The sequence below is a fragment of the Sabethes cyaneus genome, chromosome 3 (genome assembly GCF_943734655.1).
Source record: "Sabethes cyaneus chromosome 3, idSabCyanKW18_F2, whole genome shotgun sequence".
Lineage (NCBI taxonomy): Eukaryota > Metazoa > Arthropoda > Insecta > Diptera > Culicidae > Sabethes > Sabethes cyaneus.
The window spans coordinates 226,017,758-226,041,892 of record NC_071355.1 but is presented as its reverse complement, the minus strand read 5'-3'; the positions used below and the strand labels follow the sequence as shown (position 1 = coordinate 226,041,892).

The window sequence follows — 24,135 nt, the reverse complement described above, 5'->3', positions numbered from 1 at the left end:
CCTACGCACCACCTTTTTTTTATAGATTTCAAGGCCGCCTACGATACTATCGACCGTGAAGAGCTATGGAAAATTATGGACGGAGGCCACGATGGATGTTGTACAGTGCTACGTGAGGATATCGGGCGCGCTACCGAGCTCGTTTGAAACACGCAGGGGATTGCGACAAAGCTCAAGCAACAATGTGAGTGTTGTTGTACTCTTATGGCGGGTTTCATGACTAATTTTAGTCCTAAGTGCCATCATAAGAATGTAATAAAACCCAAGTTGTTAGTTGGGAGCGATGGTATTCCCTGTCTCTTGTTCAACAGTCCGCTAGAAGGTGTTATAAAACGCGTAGGTTTTAACATGTGGGGCACGATGTTCAATAAATCTAGCCAATTTATCTGTTTCGCTAACGAAATGGACATTGTCGGAAGGACATTCCAGGCGGTTGCTTAGCACCAAATTGAAATGTGAAGCAGTAAAGGTTGTATTAGTGGTGAATACGTTTAAAACCAAGTACCTGTCAGCAGGAGGAACCGAGCGCGATCGAGCTCGCATAGACAATAGTCGACGAATAGTCGACAGGGACGAGTGGTGGACGAATTTGTATACCTTGGGTCATTGATGACGTCGGATAACAACTGGAGCAGAGGAATGCGCAGACGTGCTCTTACCGGAAGTCCTGCTTACTACGAACTCCACAACACCTTCAAGTTCTGGTAAGCTTCGCCTGGTACCAAATGTGTCATGCACAAAACGATAATAAGACCGGCAGTCCTCTACGGGCACGAAACATGGACGTCTCGGCGGGGACTTAAAAGCACTGGTCGTTTTTGAACGTCGTGTGTTTAGGACCATTTTTGGCAGTGTATGTGAGAACGATGTATGAAGTAGAAGGAAGAACCACGAGCTGGCGCGGCTCTTCGACGAACCCAATATTCAGAAACCTGCTAAAGCTGCAAGGGTACTCGATGGTAAGACCAAGTATAGCATGACCTGGAAAGTGTGGGACAGTCGAGAAATTGGAGACGGACAGCCATGTACCGAGTTTGTTGGCGGAACATTATTATGCAGGTCAAATCCTGAGGGATGTCACACAAGGATTAGTAAGTAAATCGATGGAAAATGCTGGGTTCGCCGTCCTGTGGACTCAGCCTTCAAACCTTGGTGCACAATAAAAACACTTAAACATGGAGGAGGAAATATCATGGCATGGTCAGGGCATGTTTCTCCTGGTCCATTTTTTCTGGTTAAAATCAATAATAGACCAATACGTAAGATGCTACCACAGGCGGAATGAGAAATGTCAATGGCCCTAAACATACTGCTCGATCGATCGATAGATGATTTGAAGATAACCAAATTGATTATGTAATAGCAGGCACAGTCGCCTAATCTGAATCCAATAGAGAACCTGTGGCAGATCGTTAAAAAGTCCGTGTCCGTAAACTTAATGTCCCGTGAAAGCAAAGAACAAGGAGGAACTGTGGATCAAGCTCCAGGAAGCATGGTACGCTATCCCTGTCAGCACATGTCGAAACCTGGTTGAGTTCATACCACGAAGATTGGTACGAGAGAAGAAGAATAGGTCAACCACCAAATACTAATGATTGGGACCCAGAGAAATAGTTTGTCAAGGAATGTAATTTTTGGTCTAACTTTTTTTGTCGCTTATTTTTGGCACTTTTATTTGGTGGAAGAAAGGGCAATTTTAATAGAACGTTCAGATCAGATCACTTCTGCTGAATTCTCCAAAGTAGGTCAAATTAATGAATAATACTTTAGTTGTGAGGATCGTTGGCACCTTTAGCTATTAGATCAACCTCATTTTTAGCTTGGTAACGGTCATCGGATAGGTGCGATCTAAACAGACTTAAAAGTGGCGTTTGATCGCATTGATCATGACATTAGGCCGTATGAATAAAAGCTGTTACTTTCCTTCGCCCATAAGATTAACATGGGAAAAGCAAAGTAAACTGTTTTATTCATACGGGCTATTGTCAATAAACAGTTTAAGCATTTAGATTTTCCCTAGCAGATTTGTGCTTAGTTGTGATCTTAACAACATAACCCTGGAAATCAAAGTTGGTACCGCCTTATCGCATGAGTATTCTAACTGCTCAGGAGTTCAACAAGGCACACACCTTGGATCTATGTTGTTCAAGCCCGTCTGCATCGATATTAATATTTTTTGAAACGATGGTTCTGCAATTGATGAAGGGACGGTAGGGGAAAGAAATGAAAATTTTTGGTGAAGGAGGGGAAGAGCGGAAAGGAAAGGAGGTGGGGGGGGAGGGATATTGGTAGCTACGCTTGACAAGTAGTCATTTTGAATCCTACCTTTTGTCCAATGCTGGAAGGTGCATGAGTCGAACCAAGCTATAATCTGAGATTATAGCCGGATTCGAACCCAGAACACCCGCCAGGGCATGTGGTTCGCTGGTACTTGTGCCTTTGAACCATAGAGGCGCTGGACAAAAGGAGACTGCTAAATCTACTTATCAAGATAGCGACGCGTTTGGTTGGGTTATCGACACATATTGTGCCTCTTCCTACATCTATTGCAGATTACTACCGAGCGAGAAGTTTAAATCTAACTGGTTTTTACTGGCAGGATGACGCATAAAGATAGCCGCGTATAGAGTTATACATGAGTAAAGAGAAAACACACCCGATGGTAGTTTAATCACGAGACTTGCCGGAGCGATAATGGGCAATGCACTACTTGTGTCTATCGCAGTGGCCGAGTAGATAACAGTCTATCTCCTCGGCAGTAGAAATAAAGAGCAGTCATCCAAAAATAATATCGTCGCATAGGAGTGTGTGGTGCGTATACGGGGGTAATTGGGAGATATAGGACTACCTAAGGGGCGACAGTGGTTTAGTGAGTAAAACATTCGGTAACCAATCGAAAAAGCTTGGGTGCGAGCATCACCTGCCATTGCACAGTTTCAGTTCATCCAATTAATCATTTTTCGCATCAGATATTCTCTCTCTCTCTTACATATTATCCAAGAAATGAATTTTCATTTTGATGAAGTGTTGTAAAATTTGCAATACAACTTTAGAACAACAATGAAAGATTTGAATCGTTTAGTTTAGCAGCATCGAATTATGTGTTTATTTATTTATTTTTAAAATCAGGTGACAGGGATTGTTTAATCCCTTAATGTTTCAAAACAAGTTTATAAAAGCCTAGTGCGATATATTTTTTGAACAAGCTTATGTGACGGTTTATTAAACACAAATATGCTTTCAACAGCGGAAAATGTTCGGATATAGGCAGGTTCTTAGCATCCAAAGCCTTCGATACTGCCCTGGTACAATGTAAGTTGTAGGCGAGTTTTGCGTAAAGCAATACCCCAAGGTCATTGATTTGATAGACTCTTGTGAGTACATGCTCATTCCCAGCTAGCACCAACTCGTACATCAATGTACGAAAATTATCGTAAATATCTCCTAACAAATTCGAAATCGTAACTAAAGCTGGATAAAGTGGGACCAAGTTGATGTTCTATCGTATATAATGATAATAACTGACATACATATAATTTTCAGCACAAAATCATATAGTAGTATGGAGCGATTCGCGTTTAATCGGATATTGTCGTATATAAATACTTATACAGTCGTAACGCTTAAAATTATTCGTAATCACGTATATCGCCTCCAAAATAGTACGGACATGCCAATTTTGCGCATCAAATACGATTTATTAGCATGTATATCTGAACGTAATGCTGATTTTTATCTTTTTTATACATATGAAAATGCTAGCTGGGTTCTATTGGTAGTTGATAACAAGCGGAACAAGCGCCTCCCAGTTGGTCCCGAGGTATGATGCTGGTCTAATAAGCCAGTCGTCGTATGTTCGAGTCTCGGCTGGAAGAGGCTGTTAAAGTCAATAGGATCGTAGCAAGAGCCCCACAATTGGCCTGTATTCTAACACCTGGCTGCGAAGTCTGTTATATAAACATAGAAGGTCAAGTTTCCATAACGGGATGTAGCAGCTTAGGCTTTGCTTTACTTTGTTTCTTCAGCAAGCGGAATGGTGATGCGATGAAATGTAATTACTTGAATTTCGCGATGCTGATAACAAGCCAATTTTTCCTCACCAATCAATAACCACAACCAAGAGCCTTTGAAGCCGAATACAGTCATCTATGGAAAGAATTACCGAATATAATTTCAAATCATTAGTATACAACAGCGTGCAATCAATTCTAAATCTAAGCAAAACCAGAAGAGATCCCATTTTATTGCCTTGAGGAACATCCGAGAGGTTAGTAAAGAGAAGTAGGAATCAAGGTACACACGTATAACTCAGCCACATAAGTACCCAAGCAACAATATGAATTTTATTGTACTCTTATTGCAGCATTCAAGACCAATTTTGGTCTTAAATGCCGTCATAAGAGTGTGATAAAACCCAAATTGTTACTTGAGTAGGAACTGAGTCATTTCGTAAAATTCTGAGACGTGTCGAGTCGTGAAATTTTCTGCAGTACTATTTTATGGTCTCTAAGATCGAATGGAGCCTTTAAATCCGTATAAATCACATCAATTTGGTCCTTTTGTTTCGTGTGGGACATACAAATAGACGAATACGAATTCCATAAATTCGTATTGGTTGGTGGAAATATAGCATTTTGTTCTAGCAAGTATAAAATTACTCACTATATTCTATATAGTTTGGACACAGCAGAAAAACTAGCGGTTCTACGATAGTTTCGAACGTTCCGATGGTGGCCACTATTAACAGCAGGGAACATAAATGACTGTTTTCAGATCGTTGGAAATTTGCCGTTCTCGAATGATTTATTGAATATTTGGCACAAAGGTTCCACTAATGCCATTGCTGAACGGGAGAAGACAAGAGTTGAAATACCATCGGGTCCAGGACAACACGAACGTTTCATTTTTTTAGCAGCTGACAAAATCGTATCGGGCGTTATTTTGAACGTACTTATGTCCACTAAATCAGCAGGAACATTGGCAGATGCAACAGCAGCCTCCGAATCAGATGTAGATTTTTGAACAAAAATAAAGGCAAAAATATCGCAAATAATTCCATACGATTCCATAATGCTGTTTGCTTTGACTTCATCGAGATATACATCAGAAGGGATGGCGGGAGAAATATATTGTATGGAATTCGCATTACTACTTGGACTTAGTTGCTATTTATAGAAACTTTATCAGCATTCTTGCCCATTTAGTTCACTTTACTAGGAATTAAGCATTCCATGCTACATTCCAATGTTCCGTTGCACATCGAGCGCATTCCGTCGACCATTGCAATGTTGCAATGCAGTGCAAGGCAGGAAATTTCTATATGAAAGTAGTCCCAACTATTTCCTTCATAAATTTACACGTTAATCGAACGTTTCTTGTGATAATGGTGTGGCAATGATTTTCTTTATCGTCGCACTTAGTGACCTCATTATGATTATTATGTTAGAAGGTTGAGGTTGAGGTTAGTGTTTTCAACTGCATAGTTTTGAATTGTTTAAATTCCAGAGAGTCTTCTCCGGAATTACATTATAAAATTCACTGCCATTTGCTATTTCGTTTTGATATAAGCATCTTATCCTGTCAATATTGTCACTTTAATTCTCTGTCGAAATTACCGTTCATCTTTCCAGCTATAGCCTCTCGAGGACAAAACTTTCAAGCATGAAACCTCATTCCGACTTGCAGTCTCGTAGCTCGAAGCAAATGCTAATTGACAAGAAATTGTGTCAAACCGAACAACAGTCACAGTCCCATCCAACGTAATTGCAATCGATTGAAACAATCGACTATCGTTCACGCCATCTTACTATTTTCGGAACCCAAAATTCAGCCCATCGCTTGATCCTTCCTCTTCTGCGGAGCGCATCGCGTCGTTCCATTGATTTGCGTTGATGTTAGTTTGGAGGAAATTGAACTTACACAGGCTCGCTCGTTTCGAGTTGGATGTCTGAATTTGCCTCTCGAATCGATTCGCTCAAGCTCAAGCTCGAGATGGATGCAGTATTTCTTTCGTTCGCTAGAGTACGTATTGTCACCGAGAATCGAGCAACAGATTCGGTCCTGTCACGCGAAATAAACTGCATTTTCGTGTTTGGTTGCTTGTGGTGGCTCTTATACTGTGTGCCTGTGGCACACACAAAGCACAGATTGTCAATTTGCATCCCCGTTCGTTGCGGCTGGTTGAATGGAAGGACCCAAAGTGTGGTGTACAACAGTGTGTAGGTTTTTTTTGTGCTTTTCGGAAACGCAAACGATAAACCCGGAGGCGTTTGGATTGCTCCGTTAAACAAAGGTTATTGGTTTTTATAATTCGTAACACATATTTGCAACATGTCGAAATTGTTTATTGTTCTACCGAAGTGCAAAAAGAGGACATTCGAATGGGGCTGCGAATGGAGGTTTAGTTATTGTCGTTGTGTGTTTTGGGGAAAATTCAGATTATTGAACATTGGGATGGAATTGCTTTTGGATATTGTTACGAACCCAAGGCTCCTGAGTGTAGTATGTTTCTTTTACCATCAACTGAAGCAACTAAAACGAGTAGAAAGTTCGACGGTAAAAGTACTTGAACCAAGTAAAACGAAATAGCTGTTTCATGTCTATCAGAACCTTCGTGATATTAGGAAAGGACCATAATCGCCTGTTCGAGCATTGCTAAATCGCTTTCACAACAGAGTTGCTTTTAAAATGAAAATAATTATTTGAGTTTTTTAAGAATCCAAATGGTAAGCAAAACATAAAATAAAATTAGAAAACGGTTAAAGCCTAGGGTAGGTTTTTTAAATCCATTAAAATCAAACTGCTGTTCAGGGTTGAGCTTTCTGTAGACGCTTCCGCTGGGCAACGATCTAAAAACTTCCTTCTAACTAGCCGTCGTGTCGTCAGATAGCTTCCAAACAAATTGTGCTTTCCGTCAAATCAAGTGTTCATGATCTTCCGAAAAGGTTCCATTCGCAAATTGGCTGTTCCGCCCATGGGAGATTGCTATCATCCTACTACTGCTACTACTACTACTGGGACAGTCGTTTTCTCGTTCTCGTGTGTTGTGTGCACGCTCGCTCTACCCCTTGTTTAATGAACATCGTCCCGCTGGCGACAGACGAGCTGCCCTGTTGTTGGAACCGGGGAAAAATTTAGCAATCCAATCTGTAACCGTATGCTGGCTTCCTTTCTCTTCCTTCAGAGCTGTGTCATGATTTGAGCTGCCGGGGCTATCAATTATTTCCTACCGAGAGTGTATGAAGCCAACTACCGCAAAGCCGGGTATCCTGGCCGGTGGTGCCGGTTGGTGTGACATTGGCTGGAAACGGTGCGATATAGTTTGATCCGCCCGAAATTAGAGTAGATTGTCAAACGCTCGATTCCGGGCGGTACGGTGGAATGTGATGGGACATTAGTCGGACAGAAAGGAGGTTGGGATGGGTCGTACATTCTGCTTGTTATTTTGGCGTCACACTGAGACTTGACCATTTACTTTTGGTTTAGCAAATATTTTAAGATAATCGCTCCCTGTATCTATATATCATTTGGCGGTGGTTTTATTTGAGTCGTGTTGACGTGAATCAATTTTCAAATAAATATATGCTAAAACCTAAACCCAAATCAAAAGGGTGCAGGGAAAATTTTCTGTGGTTACCGAATTTTCTCGGCAAAACATTTTATTCCAAATAAATACAAATTGATGGAATCCATTTTCACCCAACCACGCCTTAGGAAAGTTTCTTATAACACAAATTTATTGGTCGAGCAAATTTAACGGTAATTGATGAATAATGTAAATTTATTCTAATTTGAGAACGAAACTTGGCCCTGCTTTTGCATTCCCTACGAGGCACATTTCGAATGTGCGAGAAAAAAAACTTTCCCATCCTATGAATGTTTCAGCGGAAACCGACCTGCCAAAAGAGAATCGGAAGCACACACATACATAATATGTAGAGCTGCCTCCGAAGACGGCGATGGTTTGGCCCAAGCTGAATCCCGTTTTCGCGTGCTTCTCAATGATGCAAAGGGACAGTCATTTTCGTTCGAACTCCCACGGTCCCTTTTCGCTCGACGGCTCGTTTCGCCAAGCAAGAGGTTGCTCCCGAATGGCCGACCACTGGCATGGCACTCAATAAAACAAACGCAACACGTTCACGTTCCAGCCAGCTAGCCAGCAAGCCAGCCTGTCTGAATTAGGTCGACCACGTGATGGGGTTTTTCCTGACACTGCCCGCCAAAAGAGTTTTGGCGAGATTCCCAGGATTAACGTTAAAGGGGAAAATGATTAGAACAGACATCAGGGTTGTCTTCCAACACAGTAGAGACCACAGTTGTTGGTCAACCAACGACGAAAACATTTTTACTGTTGTCTTCATCCATGACTAAAAACCGACGTACTGAACACAAGTAGTCGAAATCGTAACGAAAAATATCTTTGACTGTAATGCCTCTCTTAAGTAGTTACTAGTCGATGATCAAAACCTATATAATTTAATCGGTTATTGTGTGGTATGTTAGTTGTGACTAAGAGAAATAATTTATTGCCGAACAAGTTTGTGCACATGTAATTTATTTTATCAAAACCTGAGTTTCTTTTCTTTTCTTGGGATTCGATATTTGACACCATTTTAATTCAAAATGCCAGGTGACTTAAGTTATTTTGATTATATTGTATGAAAATCTGTGTAATATAACCTTCTTCTGGAATGAGAAACGGCAGTAAAACGTAAAAAAATCGATGTTTTTCACCATTTTGAAATCTACGATTTGCATGAAAACCTATGCAAAATTGAAATTAAATTAGATAAAAAGAAAACTTATTCAATTTAATTCTACTATGCATATATGTGTACTATGTATATACATAGTAGAATTAAATTGGATAAGATTTCTTTTTATTTAATTTCAGCTTTCGTATTCTACTAAGACGCTCCAAAAACTTCAGTCTGAAGAAATTTACCAGTTTCATCAGTTTATCATTTTTCGCACCAAAAACTCCTACACTTTACAAAAAAAAATAGTTAGTATTTTGCATAAAAATCTCAAAATATGGACTTCCATAGAGCAAGGATGTTGATTAGAATTCATAAATCGATGTTGAATCACATTTTGAAATCTTCAATGGCAGATAATTGATCAGTTTCTAGATTTTTTGTAATTGTAATGTAAAGTATTTGCATGAAACGCTCCACAATATAAACTTGGATACAAATTTTATGCTACGAATAATTCGTGACCACCCTAGGTTGGAAAATTCGAAAAATGTATATTTACGCCGAGCATCGGCAAACGGTTTTATCATGAGAAAAATAGAGATACGAATAGTTCAATTCGCTATAACTAATGAGCCACATACATTCACGCTTCATAGCACCACTGAATGTACGAATATCGTGTGCAAAGCAAAAGTGCGAAATAACATCTTCTGCAGCTTCTAAAGTTACTAACACTACTTTAAACTAATCTCTTTTCATGGTGATACTATTTTGATTACTTTCCGGCGTCCTCGGGTATTCTAAACCCGCTACCAAAAAAGCAAAGCAAAGCCTAGGTGCTACATTCCGTTATCGAAACTTGACCTTCTGTTTTTATACGACAGACTTCGCAGCCAGCTGTTAGGGTACAGGACAATTGCAGGGCCAGTTGCTACGATCCTATTGACTCTAACAGCCTCTCCCAGCCGAGATTCGAACATACGACGACTGGCTTATTAGGCCAGCGTCATACCTCGAAGTCAACTGGGAGGCACCGCTACCACACTACACTCAATTTTCAATATTCAATTTTTTTTTTTCAACGAACTTCGATGCTCACGATGAGGTTATGTTCGTGATGAGATTCAAAGGATAAGGATGCATTATCGGCTAGACAGCCGAACAGTGTATGTTCATCGTTTCAAATTAGCATTTTTTCGCGAATTCTCCAACCACTGGTGGCTACTAAAGAAACTTTATTAAAAAGAATGGTCATCGTATCAGAGCATCTGTCGTTTATCTATCATCATTAAACCACTTTCTCTCGTCAAATAGAGGAGTTGGTTTAATGATCCTGAGTTATTGAGCTACTTGGCCATTCTTTCAATATAGCTAGTTTAGTATTTAGCCATCAGTCACGGTCGTTGCTCTCACTCATCATTACCCGTCAACCCGAGAAGCTGATACCGATCGCTTGCGAGGGTTCGCACTCGTATCCGTGTTACACACACGAGGGCATCAGATGAAGAAGAAAAGAAGAAATAATTCAAAATCTGTATCAAGTGGGCCCACTTGCGGGCTGTTTTCTGCACACGAGTTGTTGGCCTCGTGAGCGGGCTGTGCAAAAAGACGCTACGAGGCTGTGCGCTCGCGAACGTGTACGTAGTAGTAGAATGTATGCATACAACATTACAACAACATTAAAAACTGTTAACCTGACATCTATGTTGATTAAGCGAATTTGCTAGTTGTTTATTTTAATTTACCGCGTGGCTGATTTTACTAGGATTTCTTTAGTCTCGTATTCACTCATACAGCTGTTACCGTGATAAAATTTTTAATAATGCAAAAAACAAAACCCTCTTCCACATTTGAACGTTTCTCCCCTTGTCATTTTCACCATTTGTCTACCGTTCTTGAAAAGTCCACATCGTAGGGTTTTTAATCCAAAAAAAAATTCGTCGAGTTTCGACTTTGCAGTAGCTTTCCAACTAAGATATGGGTTATATATCTTGATACAAAATAAACTTTCGTCATCTGTAATTTAAAAATAACCTTACCTACTTATTTATCCCGAAATGTTGTCCTGTACGCTTTCACCTCCAAATTAAAATATTAAAAATAACGAATATATATTTTAGATTCCTAACAGCGATTCCCGTTTCAAAAAATTCGTTATTGTGCGGCTTTTCATTACAAAAATTGGAAAACCATCCACCATCTCGGATTCCAAACTAGCATCAAGTGTATTTTATTAACTTTTACAGCAATCACTGTTCCAAAAAAAGCAATATTGTGGAATTTTTCATGTAGAACTCATCCGCCATTCATGGTTCCAAAATGGCGTCAAATTTCTATTTTTGATTTCTAACATCCATTACTGCGTCCCTTCAATACAAACAACGATTGATTATATTTCATCCAAAAATTTTTAAGCAGAGACAATAAATATTATTATCCTTCAGGCGCTAGTGATTTTAGATTTTCTGATTCCTGTTCTAAACTAGTCCATTTTATAGAGATTGTCATACAAGATATAAGACAACAGTCCGCCATTTTGAATGGCAATCATGACGACATCATTTATAGAGTTTTTTTGACTTCTGATGGTTTACCTCCTCCCAAAATGTTTCTTTATGGAAGTTTTCATGCAAATTATTAAAGAACTAGCTGATTGCCCGATCTTACTCGGGGACCTTTTGTCTCTCAGTTACTTGTACATCTGTTTTCTCATAATGCTACAAACAAAACCCTTTTTCTTCATATGAATATCCCAGCTAGCATTTTCATATGTATAAATAAGGTAAAAATCAACATTGCGTACAGTTATACATGCTAAATAAACCGTATTTCATGCGCAAAATTGACATATCCGTACTATTTTGGAGGCGATATACGTGATTACGAATAATTTTAAGCGTTACGACTATATAAGTATTTATATACGATAATATCTGATTATGCGCGAATTGCTCCGTACTACTGTACGATTTTGTGCTGAAAATCGTATGTATGTCAGTTATTATCATTATATTCGACAGAAAATCAACTTGATCCCACTTTATCCAGCTTTAGTTACGATTTCGAGTTTGTTAGGAGATATTTACGATAGTTTTCGTACATTGATATACGAGTTGGTGCTATCTGGGATGTTACCTCCCTTTGTCAGTTGTCCCCCAACCACTTGTTAATCTGTCTCTTTCTCGGTAATCCCTATAAATCGACACAAAGCCTTTTTAACGTTTTTGAACCTCCCCCTTTTTAATGGCCACTCTATTCCTGTTTCGGCCAATTGTAAAACTGCTATCGTTCCAAATGTGAGGGAAATGCACACATTTACCCAGTTGTAAGAGACCGTTTCCCTGTTTTGTCGACCCCTGCGTTGATTTATTTTATGTCAAAAACATGTGTTTGACGAACCTCAGACCTATCGGAGTTCTGGTCTCCCCCTGTTATCCCCCTCCCCTTTTATCAACCCTTCAGTGCTGATTCCCTTATATCAGGGAACATGTATGCCAAGTTTGGTGGAGAACGGTCAAGGCGTTGTGGAGTGATGGTGGTACAAACAAACCATCAAACTCATGCTCACTTTTATATACATAGATAGATAAAACATCTGTCAAGAAAACTGCTGATAAATTCCATTTGCCAGTGTTTTTTTCAATGTTTTAATGTTTTTGTAGTAGTCCTATAAACTTTAAATTAGTTTTATTTGAATCATGGCATGCGAAGATCTTACGATTACCATAATATAGCTCTAAGATTTTGTTTTACATGTCCGCCCAGTTAGCTCCGGGGTACGATGCTGGCCTAACAGGTCAGTCATGGTATGCTCGAATCTCGACTGGGCGCACCGCCCAGTCAAGTAGCACCTACTTGTAGAGTCAATAGGATCTTCGCACTAGCCCCGTAATTTTCCTATACTCTAATAACCGACTGCGAAGCCCATGCTTGTAGAAGTTTATGGCGACGATGCTCCTGCCGATAAACTGTAGAGAATGGTACGACATTTTAAAGTTGTTTCAGAGGATTGCAATGTTGAGGATAGGCTCCGCAAGGACGAATAAATGCAGACAAACCTCGATAAAAATATGGACCAAACACAAGGGAAGCTTGCTGGATCGTTGGTAGTGCCACAAGAAGCAGTTTCTGTGACATAGACTTAAATTATGGAACAAAAACTCAAAATTTGCACAGTTTTCAAAATAATTTCAAGCGTCACTGTTATGACAAGTGTTGGCCCACTTTGCCTCATTTCCCAAATAAACAAAGCACAATAAATGTAAATAACGTAGCAGTTGGTGATAAATGTTAAAAATGGCTGTACGTACACAGCAATGACTGTCAAGCGATGCGACAGTTAGGGTCGTCCGTTAATGGATGTCTCGTTGGAGGCAGCAGTGGTCGCACAGCACAATAATTACCGAAAATAAGAAAAAGCACCATCGAAGGCGGGATCGTAGTAATTTTGTGGTATGACATAGGGAAGGAGGGAAAAAATATTTCTGGGATCGATTATTGCAAGCAAAAAATGGAATCAGCACTTCCGATTGTGTTGTCTCCGGATACACAATATCTATCTCACTGGGCTCTCCAGTGGGTAATTATTTTAAAATGTAATTACCACCGCCTGGTGCACAAGTCGCTGAAAACTTAAAGTGCAACCTAGCCAAAAGCGAAGATGTTTCTTTTTTGTTTCCATGCTTTAGGAAACTTTATTCATTTTAGAGGGAAGTTTGATATTTATGATTGTTAAGTGCTAAGCACAGCAGGGGACGTGACCTATTAGGACATAGTGTGACTTTGCAATGGGGAACTATGGTACCATTATTTTAATGAAAACTTTGTCGAAATCAGAATACTTTGGCTGTTTTTTCAGTTTTCCTTTTTGAATAACGGCATTTTTCATAACAAGCTTTAAAAATATTTTTTTCTGCACAGCAAAATATTTCTCAGGTTCATTGCTTTCACCTTTATCCTCGTAAACAGGTGATTTTTTTCTAGTTGACAAGAATAAATAACTTATAAAGAAGCAAGAGAATGCTCGTTCTCGATCTCGAATATAATCCCACACGTAGTGTCACCCGGGTAAATCTCACTGACTAAAACTTTTTAAATGCTGATAGAGTTTTCGGGATAATACTTCAAAAAACTATTATTTTAAACTTTGCTCATGTATAGTGCGGTACAAGTATCATCAAAATCAGGATCAAAAATAAATCTATTGGTATTCAGGGATAACTTACCTCCGCTCATAAATTGGGTCACGCCTACCAATTCCGCTATTAGCCCAACCATTAGCTGGCAGTGCTATCGTGAAGGATTGGGAAAGAGTTTTGATTTACTACTCATACCTTTTCGCAACTCATATCCCTGTCTCATCAGTATTCCTCGCCAGGTTGTGAAACATTTTATATGCCATTCATCCATCAACCCGGACGCACATACAGACAGACAGACAACAAACACACACACACACACACACACACACACACACACACACACACACACACATTAGGTAGGTATTAAACTCATTTACACGCTGGCACTTATTCCGGCGTGGATCCTTCCACGAGCACGTGCCTGTCCCCTAGGAATGAAACATCCAACTCAATGAAAAACTTATCCCCGAAGCTTGATGATACTGACAAATGGTAATGGCTAAACTGGTGCCGGTGCGGTATCGCTATAAACATTCCAGGAAATGCCACCTTGTGAGAGAGTTGATGGTGTCCGGTGCCCGATGTCCGGTCCCAGGACCGTTCTAACGGACGCAACACGTCTCCGAATACTTACCCGCAGTACACGCTTCGGTAGGCCTCGGTCATCTTCCTCGGTGATTTGTGTGCGATATGATGATTTCTCAAATACAGGTGGATTGTCGTTGACGTCCCTAACGTTGATCAGCACCGTCGTGTAGTTCTCCTTGAAACTGTCAGACGCCGTCAGCCGGAGCTCGTACTGGAACGTACCACAGCAATTGCAGCAACAAAGTTGCGTCGTTTTATGGAAAGAAACGAGAGAATATAAAAGATGAATCGTGGCATTGTGGACTATAAATGGGCGAAGGGAATGGTTATGGCAGTGCCAGCAAAATTGGATCCATCGCCGGAGGGTATTTTTTCGTCTTTGAGGTTTCCCGTTTCCGTCGACTGGGCGGGAGCTTGTTTACAGCAGTCGAGCGGAATGTCAAATGACGACGCGACGGTTGATGATAGTTGGATGTGGTTACTGGTCCGCAACGGAAAGGCCATCCAGCAAACATCATATTGCGCCCGTCCTTCGGCTCTGTTGGAAATTGGGAATTTTCAGCAGTGCTCTCTTAGAATGGAAAACTTGTCAACAAGCGAAGAGAAATTGATTTCCAATAGGTTTCGCTGCATGTGCTGCACTGCACAGCGAGCGAAATCAATTGTACCGGCGTGCCCAGGAAAATGGTTTGTTGTCATTGTCATAAATTATGGATTCTGAATGAAGCAAAATTGATGTTTGCAGTCAACTACTAGTCGATTGGAATTATGTTGACAAGCAGGTTGGCGTGAAAGAGCTGTCATTTCAGTGCAGGGTTTATTGAATATAAAATGATTCAACTTTCTACCGTACGAGAAGAAATTTTTTTTTCATTAATGATAGATTGGGTATATGGGTACATTGTATTAATAACTTTTGGTTGCAAATCAGATACCATTTCGTAATGTAAAAAGAGAAATTCAAGACTAAAATAAACCGGTATTTAAGTTTTGTCCTTGGCCTACTTTCAAGCAAGCAAATCAAGATTGCCTGAAATTGCTTTATCTCAGTGTTGGTATTGAACTGAGTTTAACCAACAAGTACTTGCTGGAACATGGTGGTTGCGGTTTTGAGCATCGCAATGTTTAGTCGGCTATTAGGATTAGGATTACGAGATACTATATATGACGAACAACATTTCAAAAGTTCCAATGTGCAAATGAGAGATTCTCTTTGCGTGCCCTCTCTTACGCTCTCTTAAGTATGTGGCGCTTACAAGTAGTGATGTCAATAAATCGGAATTTGATCGTTTCTATGTTCATGATCGCTAGAAGCGATTTTTCCATCTTTGACTAGCATGAATTATCGACCAGTGAAAAAGGTGCGGACATGTGACACAGTAAATATAGTTGAAATTTATCTTATATTAAGCATCTCTAAGTGAAAGTCGACGACCTAAGTTTGTCCGATGCGATGGGGACATGCTGGAACTGGATGTTTTAAACACCCCAGCATTCGGCCAGCTAACATGATGAATTGTAAACAATCGTATTCACACGATCGATGGCCATTCCCCTGTGAAAGGCGGCTCAAACAGCGTCTGTCTTGGAGCGATTTGTTGAATATGAAATAGGCTGCATCCCGCACGCTAACAGCAAAGCAGCAGGAAAGCGTAGTATTGGAGCGGAACCTATCAATTTGGGCCCGGACAAGTTGGCCAGCTATCCCAAGTAACAATTCCAAGTTTGATTATTGTTGGTATAGTAGTTTTCATGACCAATTTTATAAAACCGCTAATAAAATTGTGAGCTCCACTAGAACTTTATGATGACCGCACTCCACTGTTTTTATAACCTCTATAAGAATCAGGTTATAAGCTCAAATAGTCGTATCACGCTCCGCTGGGAGCAGCTTTAAAACCGATGAAGCTGTTGCTGTTTATCAGCCACCGCCATAATTTAATAAAACCTTTTGCTTTTCGCTCTGGTTTGCCAGCTTTTTCAACTTGAAAATACATCCGTGAGCAGAAAAGTTAAAATTTTACTGTCAGCTCATTCTGAACGATTTGGTTTATAGCGACCATAATAAAATATCCCATAGAATGGATAATGAACTTTGAGCAGTCTTAGTTCGTTTGCAGCATGTGCGCATTAAATTTATCGTGCATATTGGTATGATAGGTGCATAAATTCAACGCGCCACTGAAATTTTGCAATTTCCGAAAACTGGATTTTTTAACAAAATAAATATATTCATCAGTTAGTCAATCTCAATTTCTAGCAAAATCATTTTAGTTGCTTTCTGTGACAGGAAAATCGATTCATAATAACTTTTTTTTCTGCAAAACACTTTGTTTTGATGAATTTTTGTTTGCGAGCCAAAACAAAATACTAGAATATGGCAATATGGCCTCGCATAAAAATGATTTTGTTGTTGAACTTTAGTATTCTTCATAATTACAGCAAAAAAACTGTTTGGTCAGGATGTTACCATTTTAATAACTCCAAAAAACAGATTTCTTGCAGTTTGACAAGCAACCGCGATAAGATCAATTTGGATTGGCGCGCCATTTTGTATTGCTATGCCACACTTAGGGTAAGTTTATAAGAGACGTGGTGCGGCCAACAAGTTTTATTGTTGACCAAACTCGTATTTTTAGTCTTTTGACCTTGAAATGCGGTCAGGCATATATTAATATTTTTTGAAACGATGGTTCTACAATTGATGAAGGGACGGTAATGGAAAGTAATGAAGAAAGATTTTTTGGGAAAGAGTAGAAAGGAAGGAGGGGGGGTTAAGCTTGGTTCGACCCATGCACCTTCCAGCATTAGACAAAAGGTAAGAGTCACAAAGACAACTTGTTAAGGGTAGCTACCTATAACCCCCCCCCCTTCCTTTCCACTCTTTTCCCTCCATTCCCAAAAAATCCTTCTTCATTACTTTCCCTTACCGTCCCTTCATCAATTGTAGAACCATCGTTTCAAAAAATATTAAAGTTTTATTGTGGTAACCACAATAAATGTTTGGATTTGCATCATTTTGGTATTGCGGAATACCACAATAAAACCAGAGGTAATGATTAATATCGCAATAAAACCTTTATAAAATTCAAGTAAAACCAAGATGGGATATGCATTAATTGACTGTGTTGGGATACGGAACAACTACCGGAGAAGTAGAGAGACGGCGTTATTTGCCCTACAAAAAAGGCAATAAACTGGATTGCCAGAACAACCGCGATCACTTTCCTGAATACCACCTACAAAGTGCTTTCCAAGGTCATCTTTCATCGACTATCGCTAATAGCCAATAGACTCGTGGAAGGTTATCAGGCCGGCTTCATGGAGGGTCGGTTAGCATCGGACCAAATCTGCACCCTGAGGCAGATCCTTTGGAAGTGCTGCGAATTCTGAGTCCTCACCTGTTCATTGATTTCAAAGCCGCATATGATAGTGTAAACCGGCAAGAACTATGGAAAATTCTGGACGAAAGCGACATTGCGGGTAATCTTACTAGACATATCGACATATTCGAATCTCGCAGGAGTCTTCGGCAAGGTGGTGCTATCCTGCCTGCTATTCAACATTGCGCTTAAAGGTGTTATAAAACACGAGCGACGATCGAAAGGGGGAACGATTTTTAATAAATTCTGTCAATTTATCTACTTTGCCGACGACATGGATGCTGTCGGCAGAACATTTAAGGTACTGCACTGCAGTGGAAAATCAGTACACCAGACTGAAACGCGAAGCAGAGAAGATTGGGTTGAAGATAAATACGCGACACGATGAAATGTAAACACAGATGGCGGCGCCATCTTTGGCGGCGTGCAAGAGAACGGTGTTTGGAGGCGAAGAACGAACTACAAACTTGCGCGTTTTTTCAGCGAACATAATATTCAGAAAGTGGCTAAGCTGGACCGAAACATTAGGCAGGACATGTTGCTAGAATGCCGGATAACTATCCTGCAAAAATGGGTTTCGTTTCGAATCTGGAAGGAACAAGCCAAAGAGGGGCACACCGAGCGGTGTGGTAAGATCAGCTTAAGCGAGTTCTGGCAAGCAACGGGGGCCCAACATCGGAATCCGCCAAAATTATGAAATATTTGGAGTTTCCACCGTTACTGGTGTACCCACAATCACTGGTTCATTTACCCTATATGTCTGTTAAGCATTTGAGGCCAATTCTTCTACTGCATCCTAATCAACGTAAACGCACCGACAGGATTATAAAGACCAATTCTACGACAGGCTACGAGAGGACCTATAAAGAGCACCCAAACATGATAAGAAAATCATTATCGGGGATGCAAATGCGCACATTTGGAGAAAGGAATTCTTCCATTCTGTCATAAGAAGACATAGCTTTCTTCTGTCGACCAATGCTAATAATTCAGAACTCACGTCCTGAGGAATGGTCATCTGTAGCACCTACTTTACACGTCTGAATATTCGGGAACATACCCGGAGGCATCCAAATGGAGACTCTAGCTCTCAGATCTGTCATGTCTTGATTGACGATCCACGCTTTTCAGTTATCATCAATGAACGGTGTTTTCGGAGACACAATTTTGACTCTGAACACTATCCCATCGTCTATAAGATTCGCGCAAAGTTGACGAACGCGGCGAAGGCACACACTAAGGCTTTGAACCATTTCGCGAAATTTTTAACTTTTTAGTTGAAATTTGACAGTTCGATAGTCATTTCTCCTCGAGTGGTTAAAATCAGTTCAGAATGAGAAACATTTCAAATTTTGACAGATTGATAGTTGTTTTGCTCAATGAGAGCATATAAGGTAAGATATGTTCCTGTAATAGCGAATTTATTTATTCAGTCCGGGTTGAAACTGGATGAATTTTTGATGTTTATTTGCTCCTATTTGATAGATAAAATTTATCTCATTTCATTTCGGGTTAAATAAACAAATTTGTTATACGATAAGCATCCATGCATTGGTGAAAAAAAATTCAAGGAAAAATCAGTGAAACACATGGAAGCTCTTTCCTCACCTGTGCATATCTCATTGGCTCTCAGAACAACCATCGAATTGGCAAAAATAACCATGCTTCAGAGCAGGGTTATTTTCAACAGAAGGGGGAATAACTATCGAACTGTCAAATTTTAACTAAAAAGTTAAAAATTTTGCAGAATGGTTCACAGCCTAAGAGGGCGCTGCACTTCAACATCCAGATGCAGGTGGTATAGCAGTGGAATACACCAAATCAGCTTGATCAACAAATCGCAGAACAGCAGGAAGAAAGGGGATATATAAGTAGGCTGTGAAGGAATCTCCATAGAGAGGTGGTAGATACGACACTTGGAAGACAACGTAACAGCAGGTTTGATGCCGAATATCGGAAAGTGACAGGTGAGAAGAACCAGACCAGGAGTCGCGTGTTCACTGCTGCTACATGTCAGAATAGAGAAATGTATAGAAAGCCTAGAGCTGCGTAAAAAGAATCCGCTATAAAAACAACGGTAGTAGCCAGGTGGAAGGAGCACTGATAGGTAAACACGGAGATCAGCAGGAACAGGATAAGAATTGTGAGTGATGGCCAAGCTGTGGAACCACCAGCATAGAAAAGGTTAATAAAGCAATCATCAAGTTGAAAAACTGTAAGACGGCTGGTAAGGATGGTATTCCGGCTGATCTTCTAAAAGCGGGGAGCGAGCGGCTGTACATAGCAGTCTACCAGATCATTGTCAGGATCTGGAAAGAAGAACAAATCCTTCGTCGGCGAGTACCAAGCTGCTTTTTCGTAAGGATTGCTCAATGACGCATCAGATGTTTACTCTGCGTCAGCTACTAGACAAGTTCCTGGACTCATCATCTATTCGTGGACTTTAAGGCGGCGTACGATTCAATCAAACGAAATGAGCTGTGGCAGATAATGCTAGAGCATGATTTTCCGACGAAATTAGTCAAGTTGATTCGTGCTACGCTGGTTGCGTCAGAATAGCAGTTGAGACCTCAGCAGCTTCCATGACGTTGGATATAGAGTAGAGCGGGGCACAAGTGCGATGTTTGATTGTCATCAATTTTCAAGAAATTTAAAGAAGCCTAACAGTAAAATATATTTTATATTGATGCAAAAACTCAATATCTTCACATTAAACTATAAATCATCTAGAATAATAGTGTTTTGTAACATAAATTATTCATTTTTCTGATCAAGTCCCGAATCGCTCTTTTGCCTCACCCGCGGGGTAAAAGTGCGAGTACCGAGGGGCAAAAGTGCGAAGTTTGAATCCATGAAATTAGTACAGCAGTAGCTACCAAACCCATAATATTTTTAATTTTCGATATGTTATAGTAAGGAATATTGCTAATTTGCACCTTTCCCATTTTCAGCTGGCGTACTGCAGCCTCCATCAAATCGAAACTTTACCAGACTTTTTTTTGTTTTACCAGCGAATAGACACGTTTTTTAGGCTGTAGAGCACAGTTTTGGGCAGATCTTCCATTTCTAGCATCTAGTGCCTAAAACTAGTTATATATATATAACTACCTATGCATTTTTGCCTAGTCCATGAATCGCACTTTTGCCCCGTCCGTGAATCGCACTTTTGCCACGCTAGGCGCTTCACGGGGTTTGGTCTCACAAAACTGACGCTATACAGAACACTACCCATGTAACCAATAAGCTTTAACATAAACAGTAAATCAACCGTTTATTAGCATATCTGGTATGTTAAACTGCACGTTGCTGTTTGTTAGCTTTTTGGTTGCCTAACTGCATTAAATTGGCATATACCGAAATACTGTTCATATGCTGATATCGGGAAGATAGCAAAGTGGCTTGGAAGAGACCGTAGACTTCGAGGCTGATGGCCAATGTACGAGTGCGCTGTCATGGATGATGCACGTTCAGCTGGCGTTCGAGGGGATTGGAGAACGGCAACCTTAGACGTTAGACCGACAGTACTGGAGAATCATAATTCATTCGGCACAGGATCGATAACGGACCGTCACCAAGTATTTACTAAAGCAAAGTACTAATCCATAAGGCTGTTGCAATAAATTTTGATGTTGTAAGTAAGATAAGTATGATAAAAAGGCTGCCTGGGATAGAAGCAGGCTTCTGTGTGGTAAATTCATCAGTAAATAGACAGAGTTCAACTTTCAGTTTTTAAGCGAAAATTTTCAAAAAAAAAAAATGATTGGCATGTTAAAGTAGCTAGGGTTTTACCATTTATTAAATTTTTCTATTCGATAGAACAAAACTGTAGACCCAGGCACCGTTCTCAAAGTGCTTTTGATCTGTTTTGGATTTTCGTCTCTGTATTGTTATTTCCTTTGATCAATCGTCATTCGTTATTGTTAAATTTGTCACTTACCAAAAATAAGAGTATTGTTTTTCGAGCATCGATCTACATACCTTTTTGAGTTTCTCGTAGTCCAGTGCTTTCGCTACGTACAGAGCTCCGGTGGTGTTGTGAATCGTAAAAACTCCACCTATGTTACCGCTTGTGATCTTGTATCGAATACCAGGCGCTGAAATCGAAACAAGTAGATTATCACATCAGAAAAGGTATAATTTGATATGGTTTTTTGATCACGGTGAATTATATAATGCTTTGTGGAAGGATATAACGCTACCTGACATATTTCGCTTGGATGCTACATAATGAGATATTTTGGTGATTGATGTACCACTAGGATAGGTCTAATGACCACAATGCTTGCCTAATTAACAAGCTTAATTTTCAGTAGCTTCCGGCTACCGTGGATTTATGACGTCTAATTATAGAGACGCCATCGCTTTGGGGTGTTTATATAGATGACAATCAAACAGCTCCAGTCGTAATTAGAGTTTTTCAAACCGCAAAAACCACATAACCAGCCCACTGGCAAGGCATGAATTCTTTGTCGGTGGGGGTCACGAGGTTCAGACTAGAAATGATGTGTGACCACACAGCTCGCCGGGTGACTTTTATTAGCTGTGGCTGTAAAATATGGGAAATGGCAGACGGACGATGAGAGCATTGCGGTTGAGTTATAACCGCACCCGGGTCCGAAGTAGCCGGCCTCGTTTTAGGCGACGGACGCACCGATAATGTGGCCGGCCTTATTTAAAGGCATAATTAAACGTGCAGGTAACATCAGAAAGTAAATGAGTTTACGTTGTGCGAGTAAAGAGAGATAGAGAGAGAGAGTGATGCGGTTTCGTTAATTACGCAGCCAGCGGTTGATGCGGTGTATTATGCACAAATTTGCGAAGCATGTTTAATTTTGCTATAACTTTTGTGGCGACAAGTGGAGATAAATTACCTACGTACATGCACACTGTACGATGACATTTTTCCGATGTTCGGATGATATTCCGTCGTTCTCCCCCAAAACCACATAGTGATTGCAATTTTAACTCGTTTCAATGTCGTTAGCTGGACACGTTGAATTATCAATAACCGCAGGAATTATTGGAACGCCCGGTAGTGCACGTTGAAAAATACCCATGCGTCTCCATTGATTTGGAAACAATATTTGTAGGTTCAATTTTTCTTGAGTGGAAATGAGGATAGCTAGAACATGCATCTAAGCTATCAACCAAATATTTAATAGACAAATTAAAATTTAAAATTATAATCTTTGCATAACGAAAGTTTTGTTCAATTGACAGAACCCTTGCTGACCGGTGTGATATTCAAATTATTCAACAGCTAGATAGTAGACATAAAAGCGGAGGTGTGTTTTTTAATGTTCTATGAAATTTATAATATATTGCATCTGTATAAATTCTAGTTTCCCAGCGCTGCTTTTATTGAATTCGATCGGTTCATCGGTTTGCGGTCTGGATGAAAGGGGCTTGATGAAATGCAAGTAGCAAGCAGCTAATTTCGGATTTATATGCACGGTTATTCCACTGCAAATGAATGATTAATAATGCTGCGTAAAGCTTTATAGCGATTCGCAGAAGCGTGAGCAGGAATTGAATCAAAATTTCCAATCATGACGTGCATGCAAAATCCATTCGCACGTACCTACGCTGCGCGATGTGCTCGCCCGAAATACGCGATGGCGTTTTGCTGCATTTGATGAAAATGTTCATAGATTTTTCCCCATGCATAGCAATGGTGGCCCGGCACGAGTTTCGATTTATGATGACAAATTTTAGTGCATAGTTAAACGAATGCCCCCGGCCTATTTATATAAACTGATTAGAACAGAGGTAATGACGATTTACGCGAACGCTGCCTAGCTTTGTTGTGGTGGAAACCTTGTGCGAACACGTTTTAGTGCTTTAAGTGATGCAGTTTACGATGTGATTTCTGCAAAATAATTATGTTGGAAATGTTAGTCATTAGAATTAAAGATTAATATTTTTGTGAATGGCTCAACGCTTCATTTACCGATTCAATTGAATAAGTCAACTCTGGAATTGAATTATCTTTTCGCATTGCTGAAAGCATCTTTCAAGGTTAATTGAGATGGACCTAAAACTTTCGACATTCATATTTCTGACCATGATATTTCGACGCACTGCCTAGGGCTAAAAGTTATTATGAAGGACGCTCTCGGTGCGCTTCAACTTTTTTTAATTCCCTGCGAAATGATTGCCGTTGGGATTCAATTTCAACTCGACCAAATTTATTATCCATGTCCAGCGCTATTTCCTGTGTTTTTTCGAGGAAAGTTTATCATTCCGAATGGTTCCATCGGACTTGTTATTATAGCAGCTATCACATAGGGTCAGTTAATTATGAAAGGAAATCCCGTCGGAATG

General features: G+C 40.0%; 1 protein-coding gene across 1 annotated transcript in view; it reads right to left on the bottom strand.

The window, feature by feature from the left end:
• The window catches only part of LOC128740802 (putative neural-cadherin 2), an 81,513-nt gene that overhangs the window by 42,291 nt on the left and 15,087 nt on the right, over window positions 1-24,135 (bottom strand). Inside the window, exons 2-3 of the mRNA XM_053836368.1 lie at window positions 21,790-21,905; window positions 14,475-14,639 (exon numbers count right to left, since the gene is read on the bottom strand). Of these exons, the coding sequence (XP_053692343.1) occupies window positions 14,475-14,639; window positions 21,790-21,905 (281 nt within the window). The remainder of the gene's footprint in view (window positions 1-14,474; window positions 14,640-21,789; window positions 21,906-24,135) is intronic.